The 21169-nt window shown below is 30.9% G+C and overlaps 1 protein-coding gene and 1 long non-coding RNA gene across 5 annotated transcripts; one reads left to right on the forward strand and one right to left on the reverse strand.

The window, feature by feature from the left end:
* Positions 1–2036: 2036 nt before the first annotated feature.
* LOC144545142 (uncharacterized) lies at positions 2037–4502 on the reverse strand. Its single transcript, XR_013508396.1, has 5 exons — positions 4117–4502; positions 3204–3424; positions 2925–3064; positions 2521–2742; positions 2037–2336 (listed from the first exon to the last, which is right to left on the reverse strand). It is a non-coding gene; the product is annotated as an uncharacterized LOC144545142 (long non-coding RNA).
* Positions 4503–8474: 3972 nt separating this feature from the next.
* Positions 8475–20783, forward strand: LOC144545303 (mannose/glucose-specific lectin-like). Of its 4 annotated transcripts, none has more exons than XM_078293895.1 (8): positions 8475–8610; positions 8890–9096; positions 10550–10789; positions 11915–12118; positions 13644–13868; positions 14021–14227; positions 14410–14637; positions 20602–20783. In XM_078293895.1, the coding sequence occupies exons 1-8, from the start codon at positions 8608–8610 to the stop codon at positions 20620–20622; spliced, it is 1335 nt and encodes a 444-aa protein (XP_078150021.1). In that variant the 5' UTR covers positions 8475–8607; the 3' UTR covers positions 20623–20783. The 4 variants fall into 4 exon arrangements, with proteins under 4 accessions (XP_078150021.1, XP_078150020.1, XP_078150023.1 ...); XM_078293894.1 differs by lacking the exon at positions 20602–20783 and adding an exon at positions 14866–15222; XM_078293897.1 differs by lacking the exons at positions 13644–13868; positions 20602–20783 and adding an exon at positions 14866–15222.
* The last annotated feature ends 386 nt before the right edge of the window (positions 20784–21169 follow it).

Here is a 21169-nt window from a genome sequence, read left to right on the forward strand (position 1 = left end):
TGGATATTAATAAAAAATTCGGCACTATGAAGGTTTAAAAAAAAAAGACTTCCGTTAAATAAACTCCAATTTTTTTTAGTTTTTTTAGAGAAAAAAATCCAAAATGTGCAGTAACTTTCAACCATGTGCTCACATTGGTCCTTTAAATAAAGCGGGATATAATACCAGCGCTCCTTTATATAAAGCAGGTTCCATCCATCCATTGAATTATTATTATTCTTTGCTTAAAGGTGCGACCAATGGGACATTATATTATTATGCTTTAACTAAATCGGATATGCTCTTGTCATTCACTGATTATTATGCTTTCTCTACGTGTATTGTCCACACTTTAACAATCACCTTTCTTTTTTCCTTGTCAAATAAAGAAAGTGATTTTGTACCTATCTAAAAAAAAAGTAGAGAAAATTCCAAATATTGTAAAATTGTGTCCAAGTTCTCATGAAGGTTATGGTAATTTGCATATTACATATGAGGCTATGGTAATTTGCATATTACACAATGAAGCACGCTATAGACTAGTATTTTCATTTTTTAAGCATAAGCAGTCAATCTGAATTTATGCAACAATCTCTTAGATAGCTAGTATTAAAATGTACATGCAAAACAAATTTTACATATGTTAGAAATTTTTACTATTTTTTTAAGATAGATAGAATATCATTTGATTCAAAGTGAGTGATTTTCTACCCACCTAAAAGAATTGTTTTTTTAAATATAAAATTTGGTCTACATATATATTTTTGCATGGACATCATGTTTAACGGTTCAAATCAACTATTTAAACTTTGAAAATAAATATATATACACACGCATATAATAGGTTGATCCATAATATGCATATTAACATAGAAAAGCCTCAATCATATTCTAAACTATTTATTTTAAAAAATATATATTTTCTTGCTTCCTAAATAAAAAAAATGGACATGATAATAGTCCTCGAGTCAAGTCTCGCAACTAGCAATTTTCGACAATGACCATCTTCAAAAAGTTCGCTAGCACATTTACAAGTTCAAAAGCTAAATTGGATATAGAAAAATAATTAAGTTCAAAAAAAAAGAAAATGAGCTTAGAGGATCAAACAAGAGATTGAAAGTGGAGAACGTGTCGATAATTTGACATTAAAAAAAACTCATTTATTTTGAAACTAAAAACAACTCTTTAACCTCAGCCGTTGGACCTAGATCGACAGTCCATAACAAATTAATTAGTAAAATCATGATCCCTTGGCGCAGATCTGAGCCAATTAGAGGCAGCACGTGACCGACTCTGACTTGGATCTGTATCCTCCCAGGTATCTGGTTCAACACAATTGAAAAGGACGGCTCGGATTTACTCTCAGTCTGTGCTTGCTCGGGATGGCGCAGGGGACAGTATTATTTGTGCTTTGAGATTCGTGCCAAGTTAAAAGATAAATTTTGAACCATCTAATTCAATTGTACTCAGTCCAGTAACTGAGGGTATGTGAATTCCTCTGACTTGGTTTTCCAAAATCAAAGAAATACAAATCCGCTTTTTTTGAAATAGAAAGAGTGGAAATGCACTTCGAAATCGTGCTGACTCATATCTTTTGACCTAAATGATTACAAAAGAAGGCACTTCCCAAATCTTACTGCCTATCTTCTTGTCAAATTATATTTGCTGGTGTCTGGATGTATTTGTTTGGATCTTCTCCCGTCCCGATAATTCGCATGTATTTTGTAAATGTATGTAGGTAAACTGATATACACTGTAAAATTTATCGACGCTTTCATATACGACGGCTGTGGATATGGTTGCAAAACCGTGTAAAACCTCAATTTTTAACCGTGTATAGTTTTGTTTTCTGTAGTAGTGCTACCTAGATCATTACAAGTTGGTCCTTTTTTTTCTAGTAAATTTGGAGTTAAGTTAATCAAGAATTTTTCTTCCGGATTTCGAAAATACGAATTCAGAGGGCAGTGTATTTGTCACTAGCTTCAGTTGGTAAAGTTTTGTTACAAACTACGGTGATCAACACTGATCAATAGATGTAAAAATGAGAGAAGAATAGATTAGGAAGATAATTAATAAATTTATTATCTTATTGTTCTCATAAAAAAAATATTAGCAACTCTAGCATTCTAACCAAAAAAACTTACAAATATTATTTTAAAATAGCATTAACTCGTACAAGCTTTACTTAAAAACCGTAACTTACGAAATTTTAATTGATTTCAAAACTTTCACTATTTCAAAATGTTTAAATTTAAAGAGCATTAATTTGTCTTTTATTTGCTCGAAAAGAACCACGTTTGGCCTTCAAAATTGTGTCACCAATCATACTCCTCTTCTTCCTCTTCCTTTTCTGGCCACTACAAAATTTCATGAGTCAAGTTTAAATCCTTCAAAATAATCAAAAACTCTAATTATATATGCTCAATAGATTGATATTAATTTTACAACACATTTTATTCTTATATACAATTCAAAACCAATAAAAATATCATGATGAAATAAACAAGTTTTGTAGTAGTTTGTGAGAAGTAATACTAGTACCTAGACATAAACTCCAATGGCGTCTAGGTACAACCCAGAGCGTCCATGGAAACCTATGATATGACCACCAAGAGCAGAGAGTTCGAAAGGAGTCCCTTCTTCCTTGCCGTATGGTCCGTAACTTTTCTTATTGGTTATCAGTTGTAGTGACCTCACAATAAATTAGTGACTGAAGTAGCCAACATAGCCTCTCACAGCCTTAATGTACTCCCAGTATTCAAGCTAGATCCACAAAAACATGATAAAAACTTTATGCAAATAACAGTTTATTGGCAGCTTTTAATTTTTACAAACAGTTTGTTTTCTCTTTTGTATGTATATGCAATACTAAAAACAAATAATAAATGGATCTAAAAATTGTAAAACCCCCAAGGGGGTTGATGTTTGATGCAAGAATCTGGTACCTCAGTCAGCGCTCCTGTTTCTGCGCCCCAGAGTGGGGTTCTTTCATGCCATGGGAATCACCATGGCGAATACTGACTGCAACAATTTAAGCCCCACTGCCACCGCCAGACACCGACTTAGTTATTTGTACCATGGGAATCTAAAATTATGATATAATATCAATTCAAGCCAAACATACATATATATAATTTACAGAAAAGGCCTGGAGGACAACAAAGAATAATTACAAATAAAGTTCCAGAGTAATTTTGACAAACTTAATTATTAGTTGTAAATACCTCGAGTACATAGACTCCAACACGTAGGACATAATTAATTCCGACGATTGCAAAGAAGCCAAGAATTTGACCGTAAAAAGAAGTGTGTTCAAAGGATCTCTCTCTTCCTCCTTGCCATATGGTCCATAAATGTCGAAATTGGTTTCCAGTACCAATCACTTCAAAATATAGTCCCGGTAGCCTTTTACAGACCTAATGTACTCGTTTGTTTTAAACATTACCTACAAAAACATAAAACTTGTGAGAAAACTTTTTGTATGCACATAAGACATAACTGTTTGTTAGTAGCTTTTACTGTTAATAGGTAAGTTATGAATGATTAAACTTCTAAATTGTGCATTAGGGGACAAAATTTTCAAAAACAACCAAAAAGTTCAGTAGTATTTTGTATATATACCAAAAGGACATTGTTCCAAGAAAAAAATACCTGTAACTTACAACATCATTTTATCTTACTGTTTTTTTTTTCATTATATGCTAGCTTTAGTTGTGAAGTTCCTAACATGACAAAAGGACACATTTTTTTCCATTATATGCTTCAGGCTAAAATATAGGCATTGAATTAATTAAGAAATGTCCTCCCTGACAAGTGCAAAAGCTGAGAACAATTAATCCGCAGATTTTAATTAATTTATTAAATTTGTTTTACGTAAAGAGCTCTCTGTTTTCAGTACCTGGCCAAAAAAAAAACAGAGCCCTTGTAGATATAAATTGGGTCAATTAATTAACCAACTAATTAGACGTTGTTGTCCCAACTTTTTATTTTGTTGTTTTATATTTATTTTATTTGATAATAATTTATCCAGACACTAATTTAAGAATATATAATTATGAATTAAAAGTGATCAGACACTAATTTACAATAAAAAAAAGTGACATATATTAATAAATTAAAGGAGCAAAATGTTCGTACCTCATCCAACGTTCCATTATTTATCTTCCTCAAAGGTCAGTGCATTGAGTGGTGCCATTACGTTCAAAATACAAATTGGTACTGAAAACCAATTTGACATTTATGGATCTTACGACACCGAAGTAGGGGAATCTTTCGAATTTCCTGCTCTCGACGGTCAAATCATTGGGTTTTATGCACACTGTACTGAAGATTGGCTTTCATGCACACCAAAGTAGGGGAGAATGTTTATGTTGAACTTTGTTTCTATGGATTGCCTTTAGTAATCTAGAACCACAACACATATGGGGGATGGTTCACTTTTCATATTAAACCCTAACAAACTTTATATTTACATACAGTGAAATGTTGATTGCAAAAGTTAGTAACATTACTTAGATATGGAGGCTGACTAAGCTCAAAATGTTTTTTCCTAGCCTCCGGAACAGACGATTCGGTTTTCTGATTTTCAAAGTCCAAACAGTCGATCCAAACCGTTAGATGTTCAATCTATATTAAAATGTGCTTGGAGACCAATTTTTACATTTTTTGGAATTTTTTTACTATTTATTAAGATGTTTTGAAAATGGCTGTTTTTCAATGGTGCAGAAATTTTATAAAAACAACGATTTTCAAACCATCTTAATAAATAGTAAAAAAAATTCCAAAAAAATCTAAAATTTGGTCTCCAAGCACATTTTAATATAAATTGAACATCTAACGGTTTGAATTAAATGTTTGAACTTTAAAAATCAGAAAACCGAATCGTTTGTTCCGAAGGCTAGAAAACAATATTTTAAAATTAGCCAACCTCCTGAGATATGTAATCACATTATTTTTCACATTTAAATTTGTTTTCCATATGGGGCATGCTGTTTGTGCATAATGTACATAACCATTGCATTTTGGAGTACAAAGAAACTAAATAATATATGCTCAAGCCTTACCCATAATAATTAATATTCCAAAGTAGTGCGGGTATAAAGGAGTGCGCACATGGATGGAATCCTGCTTTTTATAAAGTACTGCGGGTATCAGATTTCCTTTATTCAAAGGACCATTATTCGGACATGTTGATAGTAACTGCACATTTTTGTGTTTAAAGGAGTGCGTGTATTAGATTGACCTTTATTTAATATACTAGACTTACTATACAATAAAAACAAAATATATCAGCTATATATAACGGAAGTCCTATGTGGAAAATTTGTTCTTTTCTATTTTGGTGATCATGGTGGCTTAAACCAAAGCGAATGGAACTGACATGCAGAAACAAAAATTTCCAGCTTACCCCGCCGTCTTAATTGCATCCTGGTTCGTTCAAAAAAATAAACAATGTATTTGATACAAATAATTTCCCTTTTAAATTAATTCGGTAATTTTACAGAACTTCAAGTTTTCCCCTTTTTTAGCTCCTTTTTTTTTAGCAAATTGTGTGTTATAACTTATAGAGAATCTTTGTTGCTTGACTAGTAACATTGTATTTCTTTTTTTTTAAATAGAAATAAATAAACTGATTTCAAGGAAACAAACATCTATTACATTAGATTTCCAAAACCCACCTCCACCGAGGCACTGTCTCAGTGGAGGATGGAAGAGACTTTTTCCAAGTAATGTTACTACACGAATAGTAGTGTGGAAAGAATACGAATGGTACATAAGTTATACTCGATAGATCTATATGGTTCTAACTTGAAAGGGAGTGTTAGAGATCATTAAAACAACACATATTGTAGGAGATCTAATTATCTGTCCTTCTTTCTGGCATACTCCCGATCTGTCATTTACAGAAAATCTGCTTTTCCCGTTATCGATATTTTTATTTATTTTACCAACAGTGAAATTAGCCTTGTATTTGAATAAATAGTTATTGTTTATACATTGTAAACACAAGAAATTATTCAATAAAACAGTCAATTCATTTAATTAAATAAAATTCTCATGGGATTCAATTCAAGCCAACCAAAAAAAAATTTAACTTGTAAGAAATTATTTCGCTCTTTTATTCAAGGATCTCCAAGTTTCTATACTCCTTTTTGGTGTTTTGACTTTGTGATTCTCCTTTAACACTTAGGCACCAAACTTTGTGGTCGAATTCAGCTATATATTATTTCCAATAAAATAACTTTCCCTGCGTCGCCAACATGCATCCAAAATGAAAATTCATTAGTACAAAAGATAAAAGGGGAATTATTTTTATCAAATTGCAAAGTTTAATTTGGAATTGGGAGAGAGAGAGAGAGGTCTTGCACCATTTCAAAGAAAAGAAAAAAAAACATGACCTTGCGCAAGAGAGAAACATCAGCGACGAAAGCAAATGTACTTCTAATGTTTAGATCCGGGATTTAACGAACCTGGATATAATTAAGATTGCGGGTTAACCTGGATCCGTGATTGAACCTCTTAATTTGTTTCGATTTAACAAATAGCAGGAGCTGCATATATTTTCTCTAAGAATAAATAGATTCTTTCTTGCTTTCTTTCTTTTCTTTTTTTATGCTTTGCTCAAAGGTGCGGCAAATGGGGCTTTGAATTATTGAAAATCGGATATATTCTTGGCTTGCACAGGTTATTGTCTCCTTTCCCTACTTGCACTGTGCGCCATTTCACTAGCATCTTTCTTTTTTGCTGTCAAATAAACAAATACAATGTTGTACAGGCACGCAACAAAGATTAATCGTCATTAGTTATAAAATGGAACATGTTAAAAAGAAAGCAAAAAAAAAGGAAAACTTGAAGTTGTGTCAAATTACCAAATTAAGGACGGAAATTTCAAAGTGAAATTATTACAATCAAATACAATTAGGGGTGCCAATGGGTATGATACGTGTCGGATGGAGGCATTTTCATACTCATATATACCTACTTAAAATTAGTCTTACTCATATTGTACCATTACCCATTAAATATTAAATTAGCGGATATCATTTAAAAGAGAAAATTCGGTACAAGACGTTTGTAGTTTTATATTTGCAAGAGTCATCACAGATTATTGGAAATATGAGCGAGATAGAACGGATGGAAAAAATAGAAGCATGAGTTATGACAGAAAGAAATGATGAATCGTGCTTTTTTTCTTGGAAATATATAAATAAAGTAAGTTGAAAAAAAGAAAGGGGATTTGGGCGACAGATTGGAAAACTGAGTTTGGAGGGTAGTTAACACAGAGGTGATGATATGTGTATAGAATGGAGTCAATTAACTTTTATTTTTTTCGAAAAATTGGTAATGAAGTACATATATTTTGTTCTATATTCAAGAAATTTGACCCCACATTATTTGTGAAATTTTATACTATTGACCTCTTTTTTAAAAAAATAAAATGACTTGTCTATATTTTGAGGGATTTCTAGCAATTTAGAACTTTTTTAAATAAAAAAAAAAATCAAAAGCTCACATAAGAGAGCCGTGAAACACTTCTTATTCTATATTATTTCTCTCTTGTATTATCTCTCTGACTCACCACTTCTTATTGAAGAAAAATGTAGCACGTGTTTCATCCCATTAAGTAAATTTTAGCAAGCGCTAGTCTAGCAGATCTCATATAATAATACGGTGAGTCGAAGCACCCCGTGATATATAAGTCAAGAATATGTTAAAATTACATGAGGCCTAACACGTTGATAGTCATACCTGTTATGAGTATAATAGACGGCCACTACCTCTGTTTTCACAAACTGACATTGGTTCTCCACTTCTCAATTATTTGCTAAGACAACATACGATACTGAAACATCTACATATTATTCCACCTATGCAAAATTTGCTCATCACATCACATTTAACAAAGCGTAATACTTAATCCAAGTAGATGACATTTAAACAGCATGTCGCGATATAAAAATCAATCGAAGAATATATCCTTCTAGAAATTTGTTCCTGATAAAAGTCGACAATGATTTAATAAAGAAACGACAGCACTTTCAAAAAATAAAAAAGCGCTCCATCGACTAAAGAAAAGCACATGGGTAAGGCTATTTGATAGTGAGTATGATGTAGCCTAGATCGACTTAGTTTACCTACGAATATTGATTTTCTTTTATTGTTTGTGGACCGTCGATTCACACTGAGAATAAAATCAATTTGATTCTATTTTATTTACGTAGTAAGAAAATAAAATTTCTGTATTTTCTAAAATAATTAAGTAGTTTAGAACAGTGAAATCTAAGTCATTTTTATATAAAAATTAACTTTTTAAAAACGCACATGATTATATCGCCGAGACAATTCATTGAAGTTCACCTTAAAATATTATGGTTAAATGGAAAAAACTGTAAAAGTAAAAAATAATGTGATTACACAGCTAAGTCAGGTTACAAACTTTTACAATAAACCTTCCACTGCATGTAAATATAAAGTTTGTTAGGGTTAATATGAAAAGTGAACCATCTCCAGAATATATATATGCTATATGTGTTGTGACTCTAGATTACTCAAGGCAATCCATAGAAACAAAGCCCAACATAAACATTCTCCCCTATTGTTGTCCATCAATTATACCACCACAGATCGATGGTAAGATTACTTTTATTCGTTTATCCGATCTGTACCGTATTTGAAAAGACAAGTAAAAATAAGATTATTTTTCGTTAACATATCGGGTACGGACAGGGGTGAATAAATTTTTTTTATTATCATAATAGATATGGATATGAAATTGTTTCCACCTGATTTGTATCAATCCCATTGACAGATCAATGCTTTTGTTTCTATAATTTTTATTTTATTTTATTACATGAGGTCAAGATCCTTAAACTTTTATTTGCTACATGTATTTGTGTTCTCTGTATGCAGTCAACCAGTTCTATAATAAAGAAAGGTACATTCTCCGGTGACGATATGCAAGAGAAAGAAATGGATCCTACAGGCGCTACTCGTATTGTTAAAATTACTATCAACCATAACAACGGATGGATAGTTGGTCTTACTGTGTATTTTGAACGTAATGGCATTGCACAATGCACCAACCGTTGGGGCGGATCTTACGGAGAACTGACTGTGGTACGAGCCATTTGCAGCTTTAGTAATAGATGCCATTTTTTTATTGTAAAGTTCAATGAAGATCAAATGGTCGACTTCTATTTTGTAATTAAAAATTCTTAAATTACTATATAGATGAAGTATTACCAAACAAAATAAATAAAAAATAACAAAATAAAATGTTGGGAGAACCACATCTAATTAGTTGGGTAAAAGAATTTATTTTTATTTAGACAGGGTTTTTAACCGAGAGCTCTATAATTAAATAAAATTAATAAAAAAAAAAAGAGCATTGTTCTCACTTCTCAGCACTTCTTAAAAATTGTCAGGGAGGACATTTCCTTAATTAATTCAATGCCTATATTGTTTCTTAAAATAATGAGATATTTTATTTACTATATCTCAAAACTGGTCACTCAACAATACTACTCTAGAACTATAGCTTCTGAAACTTCTTGACATATATTTTAAACGTGCAACAGAAACTGTACGTTATTTCTGATATAAATTTAGATGTATATCAATTTTTTTTAATTTACAAAATATCAAGATACGGAAAAGTCAGCTATGCCAATATCTTGATAGTAGTGATTTTAAATATGTCAATACTCACTTGAGCAATTTATACTGCTATAAATTGCTCATGTATATTTGTGATATAAAAAATCTTATTATACTTGGACCCTTCTCTGTTTCAAAATTGTCCATCAATTTAAATGTGTATTTTGGCTTAATATATATTACTCAACCACTTTAATTTTAATACCAGGTCAATCTGTTTTCGGTAAAAAAAAGTAGTCAAGCAAAGATGACACAATTCATTAGTTAGATAATCTAACTCTAAATTCTTAATTTATCCGTTTCGAACTTCACAACGGAAGTATTTATTATAAAAAAAAAACGTAATATGATAAATTCATGGTGTAAGTTAAAGTATTAATTTCTTGGAACAGTATATTTATATATTTTTAATTATACAATAAGAGGTGGGCTACGGTGAGTTGCGAAGTAAAACGCGTTTCTACTTCACGCCGTATTTTTATTTTGAAAGTCCAAATGAGCAATCCGAACCGTTAGATGTTTAATCCATATTGAAACGTGCTTGGAGACCAAATTTTACATTTTTTAGAATTTTTTTGCTATTTATTAAGCATTTTTGAAAATTGCTGTTTTGCTGTGAACAGTAAAAACAGTAAAATTTTCTGGACCATCAGATCAGCGACTTTCAAAATTGCTTAATAAATAGTAAACAAATTCCAAAAAATGTAAAATTTGGTCTCCAAGCACATTTCAATATGGAGAACAAGATGAACGGTTCGGATCAACGTTTTAAACTTGAAAATCACAAAATATGAGCGTGAAGTAAAATAGTCGCTTTACTTCGCAACTCACCGTAGCCCAGCTCATACAATAATACCAATCTGAACATTTAAACCTACTAACAAGTTTTCTCACAAGTTTTATTGTTTTGTAGGTCAATCTTAAAACAAACGAGTACATTACATCTGTAAATGGCTACGTAAGCAGTTATGGTGATAACGTTTGTATTGTGAGGTCACTGAAACTGAAAACCAATTTGGATGGTTATGGACCTTTCGGCTGGGAAACAGGGGAATCTTTCGAATTTCCTGCGCCTCTCGGGGGTGAAATAATTGGCTTTCATGGATACTGTAGAAAAGATTGGGTCAACGCTCTTGGAGTTTATGTCCGGCAGGTAGGCACAGCTATCATGTTTTTCATCTACTCTGAATTTATTTTCTATTTCCTTGTTGTACACCGGATCATTCTGTTAATTATATTTTAATTAATATAAGGCTATGATAATACGCATATTAGGTGTCTATCCGTACTAAGAATCTATATTAGTATTTTAAAAATTCAAACAATTGATATGAACCGTTAAACATGATCTGAAAATATAGTTCAAGACTAAATTCAATAACTTTCAGAATTTTTAGAAACTTTTCTATTTCTTTAGATAGGTAGAAAAATCCCCTGATTTAAAAACTATGGTTCATATGAAGAAAATAGTTTTCTATCTATTTGAAAAAATAATAACATAATTCTAAAACATATAAAATTAGGTCTTCAATTACAATTTTACAAGGAGTTCATATTTAACCATTAAAATTGGTTATTTGAACTTCAAAAATAAAAAATAAAGATATGGATCATAGCACCAGTCTATTTTATAACTCATAATTTAATTTGCATTGCTAAGGGTATTACTGGCACAAGGTTTGTAGTTTGTGCCAACGGTGGGCTAGCAAAAGAGACTGCCTCTCATTGGTTAAGTTTGTGGTTTTCCATTTATGTTTATGGGCCGTCCATCCATATACGACTGCTCAAATTAATACAACCATTTTCAACGGATTCAAATTGTTTTTTTAAAAAGGCTCCAGAAATAAAGATGGGCGACCTTTGAAATAAATCCGGCTTTTTTATTTACCTTATAAAAAAGCACATGATTATATAGTTTAGATAATTCATTGAAGTTCACATGAAATTATTGTTTAGTGGAAAACAAATGCAACTGTGAAAAATGAGGTAATCACATATCTAAATAAGGTCAACAATACACCAAAATTGTATGCCTTGGCAATTACAATTAATGCTAGAAAACATGAAGTTTGTTAGGGTATATATAGTCAAGGCAATCTATTAATTGTAGTGCATTTATTATACCTTGTACCTTGTTTCTATAATTTTTATTTATTTTATTACATTTGGTCAAGATCGTTTAACCTTATGTTTCTATATTATTGAAAAAGTTTCGGTTTTTAATAGATCATTCTAACAGATAATGCATAATATGTATGTGTTCTCTATCTGTATCCAGTTAAATGGTACTATAATAAAGAAGGGGCCATTCCATAGTCGTGGTGCTATAGTGAAACATATGGATCCGACAGGCATTACTCGCATTGTTAAAATTAGTATCTATCATAGTGACAAAATTGATGCTCTTATTGTGTATTTTGAATGTAATGGCATCACGCAATACACCGACCGATGGGGCGGAGATGGAGGAAACTTGACTGAGGTATGAGCCTATTGTAACTTTAGTAATGGATGTCATTATTTTATTACAAAAATCGATGAAGATGAAGGCACTGACTTTTATTTTGTAATTATATGCTTAAATTATTATCTTGATAAATTAATTGCTAGGACACAAAATAGACTGTTGAGTGGACGACCGGAATTTTTATTAATATCCAAAAACATTAAAAAATTTCAAATTCTATCGGCTTTTCAGCGGGATTTCATAAAATGCCCAAACCGGTGAGATTCTCACCGGTTCTATAATCTTTTTTCCGGTGAGATTCTCACCGGGTTTTTTTTTTTTTACAAAACATAATTTCTTTAATTTCTTTACTTTTTGTATTGAAATATTAGAAATATTTAATGTATTTTTTTGAAAATAGATGGAATACAATATAATTTGATTTATTAGAAAGACTGGGATAAATAACCAGATCAACGTTTTTCATGCAGGATTTTTCGCAGCTGTAAGAAAAATTAATATATTGCTTAATGTGTTATTGAAAAAAATAAAAATACTTGAATTCTGAGTTATTGATCCCGGTTCAAAAGTCACTTCTAAGTAAATACAAAAAATATTGTAATCCTTCTAGTATATTTAATTTCTAAAAAAATGTATCTATTTTTGGAAAAAAAAAACAAAAACTTTAAATTATTTAATGATTGCCATTCAAAAAGAATTTTCAAAATAGATACTTCTTAGAAATTAAATGTACTAGAAAGATCATAATATTTTCAGTATTACCTAGAAGTGACTTTTAAACCGTGATCAATAACTCAAATTTAAAGTATATTATTTATTTTCAATAACACATAAAGAAATATATTAATTTTTCCTACAGTCGTAAAAAATCCGTCCTGAAAAATGTTGATCCGGGTTATTTGTCGCAGTCTTTATAATAAATTAAATTATATTATATTCCATCTATTTTCAGTACATATTAATGTGTTTGGAGACCAAATTTTACATTTTTTGAAATTTTTTTACTATTTTTTTAGATATTTAGAAAATCACTTGATCTGAAAATTCTGGACCATCCAAAAACAGTGATTTTCAATAAATCTAAAAAAATAGTAAAAAAATTTCAAAAAATGTAAAATTTGGTCTCCAAACACATATTAATATGGAGAACAAGATGAACGATTCGGATCGACCGTTAGGATTTGAAAACTCGAATATAGAGCCGTAGCACGGTAACAAATCGTAATATGCATAGTACCATAGACTCACTCTAATAAAAATTTCGGAGTGGATGACGTCTAATAAATTTGTGAGCGAGGACATCCCATAGGGAATTTTTTTTTTTTTTTTTTTGGCATTGACATAGGGAATTCAATGCCTCTATTATAAATAGTCACTCAACAATACTACTCATAACTCTGGATTAATATATTACCTATTTATTCTCCTGATGCATAATTAGAAGTTTAATCAGTCAAAACTAACCTATTGACAATAAAAGCTACTAACAAACAGCTGTGTGGATGCATAAAGTTATCTCACTAGTTTTATGTTTTTGTAGATAAACCTTAAAACAAAGGAGTATATTAAGTCTGTAAAAGGCAAATACCAGTCCTCTAAATTGAAGTCACTGGTACTGGAAACCAATTTGGCCGTTTATGGACCATACGGCAAGGAAGAAGGGGAATCCTTTGAATACACTTCTCCACTGCACGGTCAAATTATTGGCTTCTTTGCAAAAGTCAACGTTAATTATATTTTGCGTGTTGGAGTTTATGTAGACCAGGTATTTACAACTATTATATATGCTTGTCAAAACTACTCTGATACTCTCTTTTTTCTAATTATTCTTTGTTGTCCTCCTGGCCTTTTCTGTAAATTATATTTATGTAGGTTTGGCTTAAAATCAATATTATAACATAATTTCTCATTGTTAAGGCTTTTATAAGTGAGTCGGTGCCTTGCGGTGGCAGCGGGGGTTTACCAATAAAGACGTACCAAATTAAGTCTGTCGTTTCTCGCATTGTTAAAGTCAATATTCGCCATGGTGATACTATCGATGCTCTTTGTGTATGTTATAAACTTCGAGATGACACTACTGAAAGCACACCGCTCTGGGGCGGAGAAACAGGAGGGCTGACTAAGGTACCAGATTCTTGCACCAAACATCAACTTCCCCTGGGCGATTTTATAATTTTAGGATTTTTCTTTCTAGCTATTTTATTTTAGTTTTGCAGATACATACAAAATAGCAAACGAACTTTTTGTAAAAATTGAAAGCTACCAACAAATTGATATTTTCATAAGTTTTCTTTATTGTTTTTTAGATCGAATTTGAAGAAGATGAATACATTAAATCTGTGAGAGGCTATGTTGGCTATTTCGGTGACTTATTTATTGTGAGGTCTCTGCAACTGATAACCAATAAGAAAACTCACGGACCATACGGCAAGGAAGAAGGGACTCCATTCGAACTCGATGAGCTTGGTGGTACAATCATAGGTTTCCATGGACGCTCTGGGGCGTACCTTGACGCCATTGGAGTTTATGTCCAGGTATTAGTATTACTTGTCAGAAGCTACTCCGAAACTTGTTTATTTTTTATGCATTTGACCTCTTCATTATATATTTTAATTTGTTTTCAATTGTTTTATAATTAACAAATTGTTTTTTACTCATGAAGTCCAACGGCTGTACAATCAAATAGCAATCTATTGAACTCAATTTACAGCTGTTGAAATTATTGTGTGAAGCAATTAAACTTGATTCATCAAATTTTGCAGTGGCCAGTTGAGGAAGAGGAATAAGAAGATTAAGGGAGGGAAGTAGATATGATTATTTGCATCATTTCACGCATCAGACATACAAAGACACTGGAAAATTAAATTAATTGATTATCCCTAATGACCCTCTCCGCTCTTCTTTACATGGGATTCTTAGGTTCTATTAAGATTAATAGAACCTAAGCCTAGCGTTGATACATATTGCGTACACTTGGAGGTGAAATTGGAACTCTGTTTTTGTTTTAAGTTCGCACACTTTCTGACGTTTTTGTTTTATTCTTCTGTTAATGGATGTGATAAAGAGGAAGGGTAAAACTGTCCTGCTAATGTTTTATTAATATTAATCTTTATTTTTAAGTGATTAAATTAAAATATAGGATATAGATCAATTAAGTGAGTTTTGATGGAAAAATAACTAGTTTTTAATATTTGATGGGGAAATATCTAAATGTACAAGTTATATATGATGGGTTTATATCAGGGTTCTAAATAGCTAGCTATAGCAGCGCTATAGCTTTTTCAGACCATAAACGCTAAGCTATGAGATAAAATTGCGCTAACTCAGCTACGACCGCTATAGCTATAATAGCTGACCGCTATTACCGCTATATAAGACCCGCTATAGCTACCGCTATGCTACATAATTTTTTTTTTTTGCAATTTATATGGACTTCTGTACTTCTATTCTTATTTCTAATGCTACATGATCTTCTACGATAAGTATACTAAACCAAACTATATGCTTCTATTTTTATTTGTGATTTATTCTATCATTCTATATCGAGAAATATTCAAATACTAATTCTTCATTTTGATTACTCTTTTTATAGTATTCATTTGTAAAATTATTATCGTTCATTTCAATTGAAAGCTGATTTTGATTATTATTATAATTATAAAATGTTTAAATATGTATATTGACTTCATTTACCTTATAAAATTAATTGCTCTTTGTCTATTATAATATGTAATATCATGAAGTATAAACTATTAAATAATGTTACTTTTTAGATTTTTTTCCTTCTTATTTGCGTAATTGATAAAAAATATAGACTTAGATTAGTTGTCATTTAGTTGTTACATCAATTCTCTAATATTGATTATGTTGATAATTAGTAGAAATATATAATATAAAGTTTGAAAAGGGAAAATCGCTATGTGTGATAGCTTCCGCTATAGCTACGCTATTCGCAATAGCTTTTTTTTTTGGTCTCCCCGCTATGCCGCTATAATCGCTATTTAGAACCTTGGTTTATATCTAATTAAATTTCTCTTAAATTTCTTAATTATCTTAGATTTAAAAAAATTTGAATTCATTTTCTACAAAGTCAGGCGGTAAAAAATAATAAAAAAAATGAATGCATTAAAATAAGTTGTAAACGTTTTTTTGTAAAGCTAGAATTTGTACAAAATAAATTCAAAAAATTTAAAATTTTGTATGTACACACATCACTCGTGAAGCATATCAGTTTCTTGAATTTATGGTTTGAAGAGAATCCAATAGATTTTCGAGTTAAGCTCACCAAATCTTTTTTATCATGGACCTACCACACGCTAGCCTCACTCATATTTGTATATATGGATGAAAATATAAAACGATGTGTTATTCTGTATAGTTGGCAGACCGGAGACGACGAAAATGCTCTACCAAACTTTTGAATCCTTTCTAACTCATGCATGTGCTGCCGTCAGAATAAAAGGTTTTAATTAATTTAATTATTAGCAGCTCTAAAAAAAACAAAATTGAAGCTCTCATTTTATTTAAGTAAATGAAGGCGTCATGATTTTTTTTTAAATTAATTCCAACTAGAACTAGATTTCGAGCATACATAAATGCATCTCATTCAATTGTTTTTTTTTTTTTTTTTTTTTTTGCAATCAGATTCATTCAATTTTGTCTTAAGAAACCATTTGATATATTTTGTTTTTTATTAGTCTTGCATTATTTACATAATGGTTTTGAAAAGAAGAATATATCAATATCATGTTCTCTTTCTGCAATCAAATGTGGTCATTTTCTGTCGTCACTTCTCCTACCAAAGAAAACAATTATATATAGGACATGTTTCCTATTTTTGGACTGTTCTTAGAAAAAAGAAGGTGTCATCCTGTGTTTGAGGCTTTGAGCACATAATCCATAAAATTGTTTCAGAAAAGCATTGCAAGGATCTTGCATCAAAAGAATTGTTCCAGTTATAGCAAAGATTGCTATAGTTGGATTTTATTTAGAAATGTCGGCCCAGAAGGAAATGACTTCTGGGTCAAGCAGATTTAAAAGATGTAACATCCAGTTTTATTCTCTTCTTTTTGTTTCTTTTATTTTGTTGCTGCGATACGAAATGAACCAAGTTTATAGAAATATTTTTATATTTAGTTTTTCTGTTATTTTTTTCCCAATATCTTGTTAAATATGGTGGGAGACGAGAAATAAGAATTAGTTGCAGTTATTGTAGAATTTAACCTTTCTTTAAAGACTGATTGGAATTATGTTCTAATAAATACTAATTTTTGGCAATAATAATTTTTACTCTGTCAAGCAAATCCTGCATTTTTAAATATCAATAAATGTGTCATTTTTTTCCAATCAATACTGCACCAGAATTTTTTTAGAATAACTAAAAACTGTTATCTTATTTTTCCAAATTCCAAATTTTTTTAGAATAACCCACCTAAAACATTGTTTTGTTGTGAGAATGATTTGTGGGTCCAAATTCCAAATTATAGTCCAACGTGGCATTGATGTGTTAATTATGAAATTATTAAAGAGTAATATTCTAATATGTGTTCTTCCTTGTAACTTGGCCATGTAATTTCTAAATGGCGACATTGCATATTTTAATATTTTTTTTAAGAAACTATGGAGAAAAAACAATGAGATCAAAATGGCATTAAGTTTAAGTAAAAGGTTTGATGAGTTGACCAATTATTTTAGGATCCTGATAATTGTATCTCAAATAAATCCCTCAGCAAGTCCCCTAAGTATTTAATGTATAATTTTCATTTTCAGCGTTCATATTTGCTCTTTTAAAGTTTTGTTTCTAACATTTTAAAATGTTACTCACAAGCATTTAAACATATATCTGCAAGCAACTAAATTCTAAATATGTGTAGTTATAACTTCTAACTACTTTTGTATTCAAGTCAAAAAAAATGAAAGATTTTTTTTACCAACATTTTTTTTTCCTTTGATCATTCTCGTCCATTTTTCCGATAATCTGTAATTAATTTTGCGAATATGAAAATACAAACATTTTTTACTCGATTTTCTCTTTCAAATGAGATCCATGAAGAAATACTTTTGAGAATTTTTCAAGTCGTTGTTTTTATTTTATTTTTAAAAGTAAAGCCAATGAGCACTATTTAAATGTTTAACACAACTACTTTTAACGATTGTATAAAAAGGTTTAAATGCGTCATACTACATGATAAATATCAGATGTTTAAAAGATTGAACATAGTAGTTTAAATGATGACACCAGAGGTTTAAATGGTTGTATACTGAAATAAAAGTAGAAAAATTTAAAGTACTCATGGGATTTACTTTAAAAAAAGATGATTTCAAAATAACTCAAAAGTATTTCTTTATGGGTCTCATTTGATAGAGAAAATCAAGTAAAAAAATGCTCGTATTTTTATATTCGTAAAATTCATCACAGATTGTCGAAAAAAATGTATGAGAATGATCAGAGAAAAATTAAAAAAGAGTGGGTAAAAAGAATCTTTTCTTTTTTGGCTTGAAAACAAAAATCATTAGAAGTTAAAACTACACAGATTTGAAATTTTATTGCTTACATATAGAGGTTTAAATATGTAACATCCCGAAAAATTGAGTTATTATTATTTATGCTCATAAAACTTTTTCATAGTATAATTAAATTAAAAAATATATATATTCGGTTAATTATATTTCTATTTTTGTGTAATTCCTAGATTATAAATTTTGTCAGTAAGTATTTTAATTTTAATTTGGTATTCTTTCTCTTACTATGTTATTTAATATTAACATATAAATATTTTAAATACAAAAATTTAATTATTCTCACAATATTACACTAATCTATATTAATATATAGAGTTATATATTTTTATTTACTCTATCTAAACATCTTGCAGATAACTACAACAATTAATGAGACGCGTCTCTCAGCAAACCGAAATTTATATCCCATCCTAATTTTAAACACGTCCCTGATCTAAAACCGCCATTCCCTATTTAAATTAAATTCACTTTTGTTAGATCATAACCGGCCCCTCTTAATTAACTCCCCGCCGTCCCCCAGTCTGTTTTATTCCAAACCAAAAACCCTTTAATTAATTTCAATTTTCTGCCGCACCTTCATCTCCCCATATAAATAAAAAATAAATAAAAGAAAATGAGAAGTACTATAATGAAAAATCGGATACAGATTATCATTTGATTGGATGTTCGATTCGAATTCCGACTACGTCGCAGTGATTCTAGATTGTTCTTGAAATTTGATTTGAAGTTCTGAGTATCTTGCTATATATCACGTAACCGGACTTCTCTATAATTGTGTTTTCGTTTTATATGGTTGATTTGAATATTGGTATTGCATATTGGATTATGATGGCATATTTAACGGGATAGCGGGTCTGAGGTTGGAATTTGATATGTGATTGTAGCCTCTCATTGTTGGATGGATTTCTCAGTGGGTTGACGGCCTTCCAATGTTGGATGGATTTCCCATTGGATTGGCGGATTAAAGAAATTGTGTTATGAGAATGTAGGAATCGCCTGTGACAGGGATTACACATGTGTGAATATGATGTGACTGGTTTTATGGATAACCTAGACCGACGTGCTATTGCTGGTCAAATTTGCGTGCATAATTTAATGTGAATTTGTGTGGATTAATCTAGCCTATTTGAATGGTTGTTAAATTAAGCCAATTATAGAGAAGCGCGTCGTTAAATAACCGGTTACTGAGCTTTGTAGCTGACTCCGTTTTGTTGTTTTGTTTTCATTTCTGTTGGCGACGTAGGTTGACAGGCCAAGGAAAGGTGTGAAGATGCTTATATAATCGCACTCCGGATGGTAAAAATCTGGAGTGTGACAAAATACTCGTGAATAGCATTTTAAAATGTTATAAATAAAACTTTAAAAGCTTGAATATGGACACTGAAATTGGAAGTTAAACCAAATTGTAAGACTTTTTCTGTTAAACTTGTTGACAGACGCTCTCGGATATGATGGCTTGGAGAACCAGAACATATCTCATTATTTTATTACAATTTTTAAGAGTACCGAATTCTTAGATTATGGGTCGTTCGTATTTGAGCCATTATAACTGGGCCGAATCATTTTTTTGGGTTGGGCTTAAATCCTTTCTTCCTGCTCCCCTTTTTCTGTGTGCATTGATGCCTTATGTAGGACCATTTTGGACCATACGGCAAGGAAGAAGGGACTCCCTTCGAAGTCTCTGCTTTTGATGGTAAAATCATAGGTTTCCATGGGACGCTCTGGGGCGTACCTCGATGCCATTGGAGTTTATGTCAAAGTAATAGTATTACTTCTCACAAACGACTCCGAAACTTGATTATTTCTTTATGAAATTGACCTCTTCATTATATTTTTTATTGGTTTTCAATTGTTTTATGATTAACAAAATTTGTTATAGTTAGTAAGTACAGTCAAATAGCAATCTATTGATCAGCTTAATTACAGCATGTGATTATTGTGTGAAGGAATTAAACTTGACTCATCAAATATTGCAGTGGCCGATATATATAAGCTGATTGATGGCACAATTTTGAAGCCCAAACGTGGTTCTTCTTGGACAAATAAAATATGGATTTGAATCTTTAGTTTATTTTAAAATGATGAAAGTTTCAAGTCTATGAGAGTTTCGTATAGAAAGTTATGGTTTTTGAGTTAAACATGCGTGAGTAATTGTTATCTCAAAATGTTGTATATATATCAGTTTTTTTTATGTATGAATTTGTAAACTTGGTATTTGATTTTTATTGCTATAAACAGTTTTTAGAGTTCCGAATTCTTGGATTTGAGGCATAAAAAATGGGCCGGATCCATATTTTGGGCGGGCCCTTAAATCCTTCTTTCCTGCTTGCGTTTTAATTTCTTTGTGCATTGGTGCTTTATGTACAGCCATTTTGGAAAGAAAAAGGTTTCACCGATACAACAACAAAACCTCCAAATCCCAAGTACCCACATCTCATTGAAAACTTTGAATTTCGTTTCTTCGTTTTTCTTTTGGAAACAGAACACCTTGAATTATCCATTTCAATCAAATCTGTTATAACAGGCTCTGGAGTTAAGCTTCCA

The sequence above is a fragment of the Carex rostrata genome, chromosome 27, assembly GCF_964058835.1.
Source record: "Carex rostrata chromosome 27, lpCarRost1.2, whole genome shotgun sequence".
NCBI classification, from domain to species: Eukaryota; Viridiplantae; Streptophyta; class Magnoliopsida; order Poales; family Cyperaceae; genus Carex; species Carex rostrata.

Coding starts and splice junctions, on each gene's coding strand:
- LOC144545303 (XM_078293894.1), top strand. Junction 13,869..14,020: donor TTGGAGTTTATGTAGACCAG/GTATTTACAACT, acceptor CTCATTGTTAAG/GCTTTTATAAGTGAGTCGGT. Junction 14,228..14,409: donor AAACAGGAGGGCTGACTAAG/GTACCAGATTCT, acceptor ATTGTTTTTTAG/ATCGAATTTGAAGAAGATGA.